This window comes from Salvia splendens, chromosome 5 (assembly GCF_004379255.2).
Source record: "Salvia splendens isolate huo1 chromosome 5, SspV2, whole genome shotgun sequence".
In the NCBI taxonomy this organism is placed as follows: Eukaryota; Viridiplantae; Streptophyta; class Magnoliopsida; order Lamiales; family Lamiaceae; genus Salvia; species Salvia splendens.
Window position 1 is genome coordinate 13,753,474 of NC_056036.1, and position 15,601 is coordinate 13,769,074.

A 15,601-nucleotide genomic window follows, 5' to 3' on the forward strand; every position below is an offset into this window, starting at 1 on the left:
TGGTGTGAGCTATATAAGCAGCCCCTCACCACCCCCATTTCCCTTCACCATTTCTATCACCCAAGCTTCACCACGCAAAGGGAACGAGCGAGGCGGCGACGGCGAGATAGGAGCAGCCCGCAACCAAAAGGAATCACCAAGCAAGGTAATTCCCTCAACACCCCATACCCTTTTGCATCATGATAGCAAGAACTTAGAGGACATAGAAATAGGACCAGCTTTCAATTACCATAGCCACGGCCGAGAAAGAATGACAAGTAGAACATGCTCACATATAGTAGCTCAAGCATAGCGATGTATAAGCTTTAAAGTAGAGACAACAAAAGCACATTCCAGTGAGCGAAAGCATCCAAATTGCTCAAACGTAATTTGTCATCGAAACTCCGAACTTAACAGAACAAGTTAGGGGAGTGGGAGAGGAGACTTAGCTTAAGAGAAGGGCTGTCAAGCGACGGCAGAACTCCGGGAACTCCCGCGGGGTAGCTGCAGGCCGCGGCTGAGGAAGGGAGAGAGAGGCGACGCCTCCTCCCCACTGCGGACTTCGCCGAGAGGGAGAGCGCTCGCCGAAGGGCGTTCGACGGAAGGAGCGGGCGTGAGCCTCCGGTGAGAGTTGTGGCTGCCTCGCGAAGGGGGCAGCGGCGAACGACGAGAAACGGCGGCAGGTAGTAGGCATTGCTGCTTCCTTGTTCAATTAGGTTCTCAAATTGGGAAATTTAGGGAAAGTGAATTGGGTAAACTTATTAAGGAGGTCACGATGGAGAAGAAGGAAAAAAGGAGTAAGTTTTTGGGCCAATTTTAATAAATTAGTTGAGCTCCTATTAATTTGTTTATTGGACCAGAGGTGAATAATAGAATGGAATTGGGCCACTTTAATTGTTTTGGGCCACAAGGAAATAATGAATTTATCTTGGTTTTGGGCCAAGTAAATTAATTGCTTGGGCTCTAGAATAATTAATGAGTTGGGCTAATTGAATTTTAGGCCGAGGGATTTTGGTTGGAGTGAGCTACTTTAATTAGTGGACTTGGAAATTTAATATTATTTGGAAAGGAATTAATTTAAGGAATTAAGCTTGGAGCTTAATTAAATTAATCTCCGAATAATTTGAGTTTCAAAGATGGAAAAATAAGCACAGACGCGAAGAGACGACCGGTGTCGCCCCGCGAAATCATGGGCGGCCTTAAGAAAAATCCGAAGAAGAAGGAATTTAAGGAGGGATTTTAAGAATCCATATTTTTAAGAGATAATAGAATTTCTCCAAGATAAGTAAAGCGAATAATTAAATGTTGCAGTATAGTGAAGCCGAGTTAGGATTTAAGGGAAAACCCTATAAGCCGAGACTAAGAGATAGATTCTATCCTATAGGATGCATGCATTCTTTTTCAGAAAAATAGTTCAAGTACCAATTAGCGTGTTACGCTATTTATTTCTAAAGGAGAATTTATTCAAAGGGCAAGTGAGGCCAAACGAGGATTTTAATTGGAGATAAGCATACCAGGTGGACTTTCTTTTAATATCCAGCACTATAGTGTGGATATAAAATAAATGTTTTGAAGTTATGAAACACCTTTTTTCTCAAAAATGGATATGTGATTTTTTTGTTAAAAGTTGTTGTCATGCCATAAAGTGTTTGTTTTCAAGACCTGTCTGTTAGAGATATTTGTTTGTTGGTTTTGGCTACGCCAAAACGTTTCGATTGTGGTGCACAAGAGTCGTGAGCCATCCTAGAGAGGTTGGCCGGCGAGGGTACTGTTGAAGGTGGCCACCTTCACGGTACACTAGATTCTCAGACATGGCAGGATACACCAAGAACTTAGAATGATCAGTCGGACTTTTAAGATCACAAAAGAATTTAGTATGCTCGGGCCTTTTTAAGAAAAATTCCGTGTGATACTGTTGAGGGATGACAACTTATATATATGTATGTTTTGTTTTCGGCACGTGTCCACTGAGTACTCATGTACTCAGCCCTGCATGTATTTATAAATGTGCAGGTTGAACGTCAAGGTGGAGAGGAATTGATCGGAGTCGATGCTATTAAATAAGCTTGTGGATTTCTCGGCGATTCGTGTCTTCATACACGAAGTCGTTTAGTAGGGACCTCTTTCCGCTGCATTTATTTTGTTAAGTGAGAAGCTTATTGTCTCACCTTCGAACTCTGATCTGGTTGTTGTGGTGAATGATTCTATTTGAGAACATGTAACCAAATATTCGGTTCCTCGTTTGCAGTATTTATTTGACTAGTATTTCTTCCAGTCTTCCTTGATTTTCATCCCCCTTCTACCCCGCTTCTTTAATCCCCCTATTAGTCGCGAATCACCCATTCTTGGTATCCTTAACAAGGATCGGGTCATGACATCGGGCCTCGGGTCCGGTCACGGTCTTGATCTTGATCTTGGACTTGGATCTTGGCAATTGGTCTTTGGGTGGTCTTTGGGCTCGGGTCTGGACCCGTAGTAATCTTTTTAGACCACCGCTGAGTCAGCAATCCAAGTGGCTTGACACATCGTCAAGCGTGGCACAGTCAAAGCCTACACGGCTGCCACGTGAGAAATCCACACGCTCCACACGCGAAAGGCACACTCCTGCCACAAACTTGTAACCGCGTTGGTGAAGCTTATTCTGAATCGTTTAATTCGTACCTGATGTTATGAAATATTTTACTGTTCGGTTTCATTCTGTGGTTGCTATTGTTGTTTTGAGCTAAATCTGTTGAAGTTTGAGTTGTGAATGTTTTCGTTGTGTTGGTTGGATTTAGTTTCGAAGAGTTCTGTTGGAATTTGATTGAATGTCGTTCGCAATTGGTAGTGTAGGAGGATGAAATCTGGGTTTTTGCGTTCCATTTCATTAGATCTGCTTTTGATTGTGTTTGAATCTTATGGATCCATGTTCGATTACGTAGATCTGAAGTTTCCCGTTTAAGTTTGCATGATTATTGTTAGCTGCTCTTCATTTCTCGTTTTAAGTTGATCAAGTAGTTAGATCTGATAGCTATGGTTGAGTTTACTCTTTATATCCAATCTCCAATTTGTTATGTTCCCAGGAATTTCGATGTTTAATGTTATGTTTTGTTGTTAGCTGTAGAAATCATGGTATAAAATATGCCCGATCAATGGATTTTGACCAAATAATAAATGTGACGAGACATCTAATTTTGTGAAATTAAATGATATAGCGTCGATCTACATTTTACGCAGATAAATGTAGTATATTCACTTTCTCAAATCCGATTTCCGAGAGTCAGAAATAGTGGATTAAAGTTGGGCATGATTAGCTTTTAATTAAAGCTTGGAGTTTGAGCTTAGGGAACAATTAACTAGTGTTAATTATCCCACATTGGAGAAGTGACACATCTTTTAATGTGCTTAAATTAAGTGACTTTATGTTACTTAATAATTATAGTGGACCAAGATGGGTGAAAGAGCCCACACACGCGCGCCGCCACCGCCGCCCGCCCGAGCCCGTGCTCTTGGTCGTGGTCGTGGTCGCGGTCGCGGGCCCTGGGCCTCGGGCTCGGTCTCGATCTTGATCTTGATCTTGATCTTGGACTTGGATCTTGGCAATTAGTCTTTGGGCTCGGGGTCTGGACCCGTAGTAATCTTTTTAGACCACCGCTGAGTCAACAATCCATGGCTTGGTTGACCCTGCATGGTGGCTTGGCCTATAAATAGGCTATCCATTCCACTGCATTAGAAACAACATTCACAAGCATTTGCATCATAAGCTCTCTCCCTCTCTCTGCATTGTTTTCTATCGAAAGCTTTGCCCTCTCCTCCATCCAGTTCGCCGGAGCTCTGTTGATTACGGTGCTGCTTCACCAGAGACGTAGCCATTTTATCTTTGGGGACGACACGCCAAACCGAGAGCACTACCGGGGCGTATCTCGTCTTGCAGAAAGAGCCTCCTCGACTCGGCTAAACAATTGTTCACGGTTATTGTTTCGATTTCTCAATTGTAATTTCATTTCAGTTCAGTTTCCCCTCTTGTATTTCTTCTTTTGGGTTGTATTACGCCCAGGTGTATCTCTTGTAATCCCAGAAACCAACTTTAGCAAACCCGATCAAGAAGATTAAGTAGTTAGTGTTCATATCCAGATTTGCAGCTTTACACCAACTTTACTTTTGACAGTTTTTCTGATGTTTGTTAGTTAAGGGATTTGGTCCCCACTCTACTTTACCTTTTGTTTAGCCATTTCGGGAAAGTTTTCGTCTCGCTCAGTTTAATCCAGTTGACCTCTAGGTTGATCAGTTAGGAGTTAGCGTAGATGTGTCCAGTCCTTAGCATAGTAGAGTCAAGTTGATCAGTTCGTCTTAGAGCATCTGCAACGGTAGACGGACGGCGTTCGTCCGTCCGTGCCACTGGCAAGGACAAGCTCTACCGCCGCTGCGCTCGCGCTGCTGGCACGGCGCTGCTCGATGCATCGAGCACGTCCGTGCCAGCGAGCAGCTGACGTGGTGGCACGCGATTGGGCAACGGCATAACCGTTGCCTTTGAATTATTATTTTTAATTAAAAATCGGTTTTTAATTTAAAAAACTGATTTAAAAAAAATTTCCACTTCCCAAAAAAATATATCCGTTTTTTACCGTTTTCCACCATTTTTAAAATTTTACTTATTTTTTCCCCCCAAAAATACACATTTTCATCTATAAATACCCTACTTTCACACCCAAAAATTCACCCCACACTACACAATTCTCATCTACACTCTCTAATTTCCATTCTCATTCTCATCTTCATTCTCTCATATCCATTCTCAATCTTTCTTCCACTCTTACAACATAACAATGTCCGGCCAAGGCGATGACCCCCCGCCTTCCCACGGTTGGAACCCCGAATGGTTCGCTTCACAACCGTTTCCTAGTCCGGAAACGGAATATTCGGCCCCTCCTCAAACCCAAAGTTCGGGCGTTCTGAGTGGCTACCGGCCATACCCAATCGACGACTAAGGTGCCCCCGAAGGGCGGTATGGGTGGACACCGGAGCCTAGGCCGACCGCCCCCTCCCAAACTCCGACTCCTCCTACTCGCGGTGTCCGCACACCGTACACTCCGGCAGAGATGGATAAATTGTTCAAGGCGTACTTGGAAATCTCCGAAGATCCGGTGGTTGGCACGAACCAATCCGGCGATCACTTTTGGTGGCGCATCGCTCACCGGTACAATGAAAATCGGCCGCCGGGAACAATCGAGCGCAACGAGAGTATGGTGCGCAACGCCATCTACCGAGCCAATGATGAAATTGGCACATTCAATGGCTATTTCCTCCAGGAAGAGCGGAATGCGGTGAGCGGCCGGACTGAGGTCGACATCATCACTGCCGCGTTGAGCACCTACCAATCCATGAACTACAAGTCGTTCAAGTACCTCAACGTTTGGCAGGAGACGCGGACGCACCAAAAGTATATGGAGGCGTAACATCCTCATCTAGCGGCTCCTCCAAATGGTCAAGGTCGGTATCCCTATCCGATGCCGGCTCTGAAGAAGTGGCTAGCCAACTCGCCGGAGCTAACTTGGGTAGCCCCGACGCCGGCCCGAGCAGTTCCCAACGCCGACCGCAAGGAAGGAAGTAGGCGGCGGCGCTGTCGAGCCGCGGCTGCAACCGCCGATGCTCCAGTTCCCGCTCCCGTTCCCGTTTCATATGCGCCACCTCCACCCCCCCTACCAACTCGTTGTGGCAGCTTTTGGCCCAACTTAATATGGCCGATAGGTTCACTATGACCGCCTCGCAACTTCGATCTCACGATGCCATGATATTGGGCCTCCAAAGACAATTGATGGTAGTGCCGCCGGATGAGTAGTCGTCCACGAGTGTATTTTTAGCTTTTAATTATGTAATTTTTAATTTTTGGAGTTTAATTATGTAATTTTTTATTTTTAGGGATTTTTAGTATTTTAATTATGCAATTTTAAATTTTTAGGATTTTAATTATGTCTTTTTTATTTTATTTGTAATTTGTAATATTTATTGTGGTTTTTTAATGAATTTTAATTTTATGAAAATGTTTTTGTTTAATTGAATTGTGTTCGTCCTTGCGGAAGAGCACAGCTGTGGGTGTTGTGCTCTTGCCAGAGAGCAAGCAGAAAAAGTGGGATCGGGCCCACAACCGTGCTCGCTGGCAAGAGCACGGTTGTGGGTGCTCTTAGTCCTTTCCAATCTTGTAGATTAAACTTAACCCACTTTTAAAGCATGGCAGCAGCCATCTCCCGAGTGTCTACAACAAATGTGAAAACACTTCATCCATGTGGGATTCGACCCTTACTTCCCTTTACTAGTTAATAGTATTGTGGGTTAAGGTTTTGAAAGTCGTTCTCGGTTTCCGATTGCGCACCCGAAAGCATGTGAGTGGATCTTAGGAAGTCGAACTTGATCAGTTATCATTAACACTTGATCGATCTGTGAGGAACTGCAGGTTAAATCAAGATGTGTCCTCTGGGTCAGTCTGTCGACTCTTTATTGATCAGTTTGCGTTAACTTCACCTGCGAATTCGGGAAATTATACGACAACACATCAAAGAACACGAACTGAGAGCGCATCTTTCAAATAGTATGGTAAAGTAAGAGAGAGGAGGAGAATGACAGTTAAAGTAGTGCTAGTGGATAGTGGGACCTACATTATTAAATTGATATAACTTTCCAAAAATGGAATGCACATATTTTTATGGGATGGACGAAAAATGGAAAGTGCGCATATTTTTATGGGACGGAGGGAGTATTTACTTTTTCGTCCGTCTCTGAAAAGTATGAACTTTCTAATTTTGAAAAATTCAAACAACATATTTCCCTCATATCATTTTATTTACAACGTATTACCATTAACAAATTATAACATTACAATAATTTGGACCCCACTCTCCACTTACATTATTTCCACTACCCTTTCTTTCTCTCTTACTTTTCTCCTTATTTGTTAAAACTCGTGCTCATTGTTCATACTCTTTGAGGACGGATGAAGTATATTATTTCAACTATTTTTTCTCCTTCTCTTTTACTTTACTAATTACGCATTAAAACCTGTATTATCCCCGATTAGCCTATTTCTATAGGATAAACGGAGTAAAAAAGTGGGGGTGTCAGACGGACGAAAAAAAAGAAAGAAATTGATGTCAGTTAATTGTAGATGAAGGAAATATCCCCTAATTCCTTATTTCTGTGGAGTGTTTCTTATGCCTAACCAATATTGTTCTTTTTCTCAGCAATAGGGGCTCACCATTTCACACAAATAGTCCAGTTCTTGAATTTGCAAAGTGCCGCAAGCCTCAATCTTAAGTGAAAATCGAAAGTGCCTAACAAAATATTAATTAAATCGAAAGAGTGATAATAGTTGGATTAAAAAATGCCATAATATGTCAAAATTCAAATCTTGCATAGTTAATTGACTGAAATATTCTTGTTCGAGGATATTTTCGATAACAATAAAAGTTAAAAAAATGAAAATGTAGTTTAAATAATATTAAATCAAACTTAAAAAGCCTTATATGATATTTAAATGTATTGTACCTAAACTGATACCAATCCATAGTGCAAGGATTAAAATAGATTGCCCCCTCTCAAATTTAATATTACCAAAAGAACATTATTTTTGCAACTTTTATAAATACAAATCAGAACTACATTTTTGAAAGATTATGCTCTTCACCACCACCACTACTACTACTACTACTACTATTATTATTATTATTATTAGTCATCACATTTTAAATATGAGATCAAGAACTCAAATTTATAAGTAATGCAACTTATTTATCTTCAAAAAACTTTTCAGTTACAATTCCTTTAATTATTAAAATAATAAATAAAACCTTTTCAATGCCTCATTCGTATTAAAAAATTATAATAAAAATCTTGTTATATTTTCCGAATTTTTTCCTTTTAAATGCTATTGGTTTATGCAATAGATAATGAGAGCTCTGAATGAACAAATAGGACTTATTGCTTAAAAAATAGATAATGCACTTTAAGAAGATTTATTATGACCAGATATTGATAGTGGCATTATGTTATAGTTATAAAAAAGAGATTCAATAAATCATAGCATTAATCAGTTTTAATATGAGCCCGTAATCATTCTTCAATATTGATAAATTATATCAACATTTGAGCTTCAGTAACTATCATCACTTGAGTTCAGTATTTTATAATATGTCAAACATTAAACAATTTTAATATGAACCGGTAATCATTCTTCAATATTGTTAAATTATATCAACATTTGAGCTGCAGTAACTATCATCACTTGAGTTCAGTATTTTATAACAAAATGTCAAAAGAGGAGAAAGATTGAGATTGTAGGATATCCTAGGTGAACTTAAAATGATCAATTCAGAAATTTTAGACAAATTGACAAAGAGACAGAGAGGGAAGTGAAACTGAAAATGGAACGAATTTATTTCCTTATATTTATTGAAAAAATCATAATGCCAATCATTTTCTCTAAAATTCCACTTTTATACATGTATAGATATAGATTAACTTCTGTTGTTCATAGTGATCTGCCCTTATATAGTCAAAGTAAAACTTCATTCTAGAAATATTGTTGTTCATAGTGATCAGGCCAAAGGTTCCAGGCATTAACGTAAAACTTTATTCTAGAAATAAAGATATAGGTATAGAGAAAAATATAATACTATAAGGAAGCAAAATAAAATAAGGTCAAATCCTTACCATATACTCCCTATCCCTAGGAAACATAATTAATACAAAATCAATTATTTATGGAAAACAATTACTAATACAAAACATGGGGATTTTCATCACTATCCATCAACCAGAAAATTGTTGGAAAGGCCTTCACAAATCAACCCACATCATTTCAATTTCCGGCCCACATTCATGCAATTTACTACTCGTTCCGTTCCGGCCCATATGGAAAACAATAGTACTACTATTGAGTGTGGATTGTAACCGCACCAAAGTAAAATTAAATAAATAGCTATTTTACGAAAATAAATATGGTATAATAACTAAGTAATTTGGTTCAACTACTCGTTCATTTTGAATTCCAGCTACTTTCAATGTTGACGTGATCATATGATGGATGATGTTGCATCCACGTATTGATAGATGGTCACATTTATCTAATTCATATGTCGAGGCCTAATTTTAGTAGGTCGTAACCACATTAAATTTTTGAAAAACAACCGACATATGAATTAACTTTTAACAAACGTTTGAAAGAAAGAAAAAAAAACAAGAATTACGTACATTAAGAAACAAATGGAGTATGTGAATAATGAAAATGCAAAAAAAAGTGGAAATAAAATTAAAGATCTCGAAGCTGGCGAAGATTGATTGGAGAGATATATCTGTGGTCGCCGTCAAGCAACTCTTTGGCGATGAGAAGGTTAGCTGCCTCGCTGGGGTGGTATGGGTCCCAGAACACGTGCTTGTCCCTGTCCGAGCACTTGGTCGACGTCGGCCCGCATGGGATTACTCCCGCGTACTGCCCGCCGTCGCCACAGCAAGCCTTGCTTGCTGTTGTAAATCCTGGACATTCCATGTACGTAACCATTTCTTTTGTTACTATTATTTTGATTGAAAGGTGTTTATTATTATGTTTGGTTTATTAATCTAATCCCAACGAAATTGTGTATAGAGAAGAATCCTTACCGTAGTTGGCATAATTTGTGATGAGTTCCATCACAAGATCGTAGACATTAGCATACACAAAAGTGGAGCCGGGAAGATTCTCATTTAGTTGTTGCAGAAGATCCTTCAACTTAGCATTATATTGCTGCGCAAGCTTGTTTGGCAACGACACACATTCACTCTCTTTCAATTGGTTGATACTTCTTTGATATGGGATGCAACCGATGGGCCCCACATTCCCTACTATGAACTTCCTTCCGTCTAATCGGTACAGTCTCTGCATTTCATTTTCTCATTATTTTATTTATATACACCAATTCGAATACGATCAATTAATATGCAAAACACATGCATACATACACACCGTCAGCTGTGTTCTTAGATGATTGATCATGTCGTCCACGAAGGCATCGGGGTTTTGTGATATTCTTGCACCCATCGAGACGACGGGGAGGAGATAATTGTTGAGGAAATCATTGGACCCTATTGTGATGGACAAAATTGAGTTTTTGTGGAGATAGTCTCTTGCTTCTGATGCCCCTAGCAGTTTATCAATTTGCTTCCTTGTGATGGTGAAGTAATCTACTTGAATGTCCATCGATAGCCTGTTTACCTGTCAGATTATAACATTTTTTTTATTACTACTAGAATAAATTAGTATATGCCATGTTACTCAATTGTCCTTAAATTAAATGTGATATTTGTGATTGATGCATGTTTCAAAGTTTACTTACAAAGATACTTCCGGTAGCATTCAAGATTCCGCCACCGCCGGATGCATAGTTGACGCCGTACAATATAGCTCTTCCGGTGGTGTTGGGGGCGAGAAATGGCAGCGCATAACGGGGCTCCCCTAGCTCCTCCCCTAACACGTTGAGAAAAGATATTTAGCCCTATGTCACGTTGATTCGTTAAAACATAAAAAAGAGAAGGAGACTTACCCACGATATCCCCGATGGTCCTTCCGTTGGTGTAACGGCCGGTCGGATTCCCACCGGAAGCCTTGAAATCAATACCATTGGGTGTGATATCGGCCTTGGACAATGTTTGCAAATAGTTGTTATTACCAGCATCGACCAATGAATCTCCAAAAATAAATGATGCCCCTTTTGTCAAATCTATATCTTGTGAAATCCCATATTCGATCAAGAGCAACACTAATACTACGACGCAATGCAACCTCAACGCCATGACACAAATCAAATAGGACAAAATAATAAGAGTTTAGTGATTTGGACTTGGATTATTTGATTGTTGGATAGTGTGAAACTACAAATTAAATGGAATTGCAATCGTGGTTTAATGACTCGAGTTATATAGAAAGGAAAAGTTAGAGGATTTTATGGGGGTTAGGTCATCAACGTTTAGACTTGTCGTATATTAGCGTGATTTGGATTAAAATAGATAGTTGCTTCTATGATAAGCAATAATGTATCAACCCAAGTCAAATGGAGTATTTATTTAAGATCATTACGTGTATATATGGCGGTTTATGCTGATCAAGATTGTATCAACTCAAGTCAAATGTGGTATTTATTTAAGATTAATATATGTAGATATAGAGGTTTATGTTGGAATTGAGAATCTTCTAGTGAAAATTTAAATTAGGTGTGTTTGGTGGATGGGGTTTGAATAATTCTGCGGGAATGTGATGATTAGGAAATAAAAGTTATAAATTGGAAGGTGATAAAATGGTGAACTAACAATGGTGCACAATACATGAATGGAGTTCTGTTTTTGTCTATCTTCCCTTTTAATTTCTTTATATTTTCTCCTTGTTTTTTTATTAATGATAATTGTTGGAAAAAGAAATCATAAATGGCCGCCCTCATTTATTACAGTAGAGTTCCTAGATGGCCGCCCATATTTATTAGAGTGTAGAGTCCCTAGCATGATGTAGTTCCAATACACATTTAATTGTTGTATTCCAAGGGACTCAAATCTCCCTATAAATACTAGGGAGATGAGCATTTCATATCAACAAGAAAAACATACAAGAAAGATTTTCTTTCTACTTCCTACTCTCAATATGCCTTACCAACTTATCTATACCTCTCTCGATTACCATCTTTAAGATGGTATCAAAGCAGGAAATCAACAAAAAGCCTCAAATGGAGGTCAGTCAAATACACACCCTCGAGCTATTGATCGAGTCTATCTCAAATCTAATTAATGTGTACAAAGCCAACACAAATCAAAACCAAAAATCCTACCACCCGAAGAACTTCGGCGTAGAGTCTACTCCTACTACAGTGGAGCACTCGCTGCTTGCTGCCCAGCTTGAGATCGAGCCGGAGAAAACCTCTGAAACACCAGAGAAGAAACCCGAGGAACCAAAAGCTACTGACAAGCAGGTACCAACCTCAGAAGCTGAAAAGAAGCTTTCAAAAGAAAAGCCATCTGAGGTATCAATTGAGAAAACCAAGTTACCTGTGGAGGAAAATGCTGCAGTAGACGAAGAAAAGGAAGCCGCTAAAGATGAAAATGAAGAGAAGGCGGCTAGAGTAGCGACGGCGGTGGCTGAAGCAGTGGAAACGGCTGCTCCTGTTGCAGCGACAGCAGCTGCTGCTGCAGCGACGGCGGCGGAGGCGGCGGCTGCTGCAGCGACGGCGGCGGCAGAGGCGGCGGCTGCTGCAGCGGCGGCGGAGGCGGCGGCTGCTGCAGCGGCGGCGGTGGCGGCTGAGCAGCGGAGAAGAAGGAAGAAATGTGGAGGAATAGCCCCTCAAGCTAAAAAAATGTGGGGGATGAAGAAGGGTCCGATTTGGGAGTTTTGGAAAAACACCCCCTCCATTTTGCAAATTAGCCCCCCAAGTTTGAAAAAATCTCAAAATAAACCCTACCACAAAATTTCCTCCCAAATTCTCCCCCAGCCAATTCCGATATTACGGAACATACCCCAGTTGACCGAAAAATTGCATAAAACCCCCTCTTTTGTCCGAATTCCCGAGAATACACCCCGAACTTTCGACAAAAATGAAAATACACCCCGACATTTTGAATTTCAGCCTTCCATTACTTGTACAAACAAATTCCAAGCTTTAGCGTACTCATCTTCCTCAAACATAGGACCTAAAGACTATCATTGGATTTTTGATTGTGGGGCAACCGATACCATGTCCTTTGATGCATCGGACTTCCTCGATATTTCTCAACCCACAAAAATTTTTGTCCAAACAGCTAGTGGAGAGTTAGCACAAGTAGAGGGGGCAGGAACTATATCTATATCACCAACCCTTCGCCTCTCAAATTGTCTTTATGTTCCATCTTTGTCCCACAAACTGTTGTCAGTGAGTCACGTCACGAAAGAACTTAACTGCAAACTTCTAATGCAGCCTCGTTTTTGCATGTTACAGGATATCATGACGGGGACGATAGTTGGGCGTGGCACTGAGCGACATGGACTGTACTACGTAGATGAGATTGCCCAACACAGTACTGCGCTGCTAACTCATGGACTGAATGAAAGACAGGTTTGGCTCTTACACCGTCGGTTAGGGCACCCATCTATAGGATATCTCCGTCTACTCTTTCCCAAACTTGTTTCTTCTTCACTTGTTTTGAATTGTGAAACATGTGTTTTGGCTAAAAGTCATAGACATTCCTTCAAGTTGAACAAAACTAGAGAAAAATCTTCGTTTGCTTTAGTTCACTCTGATGTTTGGGGCCCTGCTCCGGTTACCGGGGGTCAAGGATTTCGGTATTTTTTGCTATTTGTTGATGATTTTTCTCGTATGACTTGGATTTATTTTTTAAAATCAAAATCAGAAGTCTTTGAAAAATTCACTGAGTTCTATAGCCTTGTCCAAACCCAGTACAACACCAAAATCCAAGTCCTTAGATCTGATAATGGGAGAGAATATGTGAACTCTAGAATGAAAACCTTCTTCACCGAAAAAGGTCTCCTTCACCAAACAACATGTGCATACACACCTGAACAAAACGGGGTGGCTGAGAGGAAAAACCGGTATATCCTTGAGATCACCCGTGCACTTCTAATAGAGTCCCACATCCCGAAATCTTTCTGGCCTGAAGCCATAGCCACATCCGTTTACCTTCTAAATCGTCTTCCAACAGGAATCCTAAACTTCAAAACCCCTTTAGAAATATTCTCTTCAAAACACTCAATTCCCTCTTCTCTCAATCTTGAACCCAAAGTTTTTGGTTGCACTGTCTTTGCTCACATACCCAAACATGATCGCGATAAATTCTCACCATGTGCAGTCAAATGTGTTTTCTTGGGGTACGGGAAAAATCAAAAAGGGTATAGATGTTATGACCCGTCAACAGATCGCATGTATGTCACTATGAATTGTGACTTTGTTGAGAGTGAGTACTTCTATAGCCAATCTAGTGGTCAGGGGGAGAGTGAGACGGAAAATCCAAGCAGTGACGCACTAAATTGGGTACCTCTGTGGGGAGAAACCATTCAGGGGGAGGATATTCAGGGGGAAAACAACCAAACTACCCTATCAGACCAAAATCCTGTCATAGAAATCGGTCCAACAGAGGAAGTTAGCAGTACCACCGGGCAGTCAAATCCACAGGAACATAACGTGCCGCTTCAGGACACTGCCAAGCTATCTGACCAGTCCTTGAATCCTGAGGTAAAAGCTTCTGATCCCAATATTAGTACCCTACTTGGAACCACTGACAGTGACAGGAAAAACAGAAGTGATACAAATGAACCACCGACGGAACAAGAGACAGGGCACGACAGATTGCCCCAAAGAAGTACAAGGGGCATTCCTCCCCGCAGATATTCGCCAGACTGGAAAGGGCGGAAATCGAGATACAGCATTGCCAATCTCACCCAGGGACACCTTACCGAAATGGCTAGGGCGTTCGAAGCTGCACTTTATGAAGAAGAAGAGATTCCGCAGTCCTTCGAAGAGGCAATAAAACACAAGCACTGGAGGGAAGCCATGAAGAAGGAGATTGATGCCTTGATAAAAAATGAAACGTGGGAAAAGTGTACTCTACCTCCGGGAAAGAAACCAGTAGGATGTCGGTGGATCTTCACCATAAAAAGACGTGCAGATGGTTCAATCGAGAGATACAAGGCAAGATTGGTTGCTAAGGGATATACTCAGGTGTATGGAGTAGACTACGAAGAAACTTTCTCCCCTGTGGCCAAACTAAATACAGTAAGAGCACTTCTATCTGTAGCTGCATGTAAGGAATGGCCATTATACCAGTTTGATGTTACAAATGCCTTCCTTCATGGAGAACTTGAGAAAGACAAAGAAGTCTATATGGAGGTCCCCCCAGGTTTTTGTGAAGAATTTGGAAAAGGACAGGTGTGCAGACTTAGGAAGACTCTTTATGGGTTAAAACAATCCCCCAGAGTGTGGTTTGGAAGATTTTGCCAGGCAATGTTCAAACATGGCTTCAAACAGAGCCATTCAGATCACACACTATTCCTAAAGAAGAGGAACGACAAAATGACATGTCTAATAATCTATGTTGACGACATGATCATAACAGGAGATGATGCCGAGGAGATCCAAAATCTAAAGGAGAATCTTTTCAGGGAGTTTGAAATGAAGGACTTGGGAGCGTTAAAGTACTTCCTAGGAATTGAAGTATTGAGATCCAAGCACGGAATATTTCTAAGGCAGAAGAAGTATGTTCTTGACATGTTAGCAGAAATGGGCCTACTGGACTGCAAGCCTGCTGAAACGCCAATGGTACCCAATCATGGATTGAAGATTGTGGATGGAGCTAAGCCTACAGACCGTGAAAGATATCAATGGTTAGTAGGTAAACTTATCTATCTTTCTCATACTAGGCCCGACATCACATATGCAGTTGGAGTTGTCAGTCAATTCATGCATCAGCCTCAGGAAGACCATATGGATGCTGTCATGAGAATTGTGAGATATTTAAAGGGAACAGCCAGCTATGGGGTATTCTTAGAAAAGAAGAAAGATCTGGAGATTGATGGATACACCGATGCTGATTGGGCAAGCAATCCGGTGGATAGAAAATCTACCGGAGGATATTTTACCTTTGTTGG

General features: G+C 40.8%; 1 protein-coding gene across 1 annotated transcript; it reads right to left on the reverse strand.

Annotated features, from left to right (window-relative positions):
* Positions 1–8,974: 8,974 nt before the first annotated feature.
* On the reverse strand, positions 8,975–10,840 carry LOC121803249 (GDSL esterase/lipase At2g23540-like). Its single transcript, XM_042202931.1, has 5 exons — positions 10,527–10,840; positions 10,320–10,450; positions 9,950–10,198; positions 9,607–9,862; positions 8,975–9,483 (listed from the first exon to the last, which is right to left on the reverse strand). Exons 1-5 carry the CDS (start codon positions 10,774–10,776, stop codon positions 9,260–9,262), a joined length of 1,110 nt encoding a protein of 369 aa, XP_042058865.1. The 5' UTR covers positions 10,777–10,840; the 3' UTR covers positions 8,975–9,259.
* Between the last annotated feature and the right edge of the window lie 4,761 nt (positions 10,841–15,601).

Coding starts and splice junctions, on each gene's coding strand:
- LOC121803249 (XM_042202931.1), bottom strand. CDS start 10,776: ATGGCGTTGAGGTTGCATTGCGTCGTAGTATTAGTGTTGCTCTTGATC. Junction 10,451..10,526: donor GACCATCGGGGATATCGTGG/GTAAGTCTCCTT, acceptor TCAACGTGTTAG/GGGAGGAGCTAGGGGAGCCC. Junction 9,484..9,606: donor CACAAATTATGCCAACTACG/GTAAGGATTCTT, acceptor TGGAATGTCCAG/GATTTACAACAGCAAGCAAG.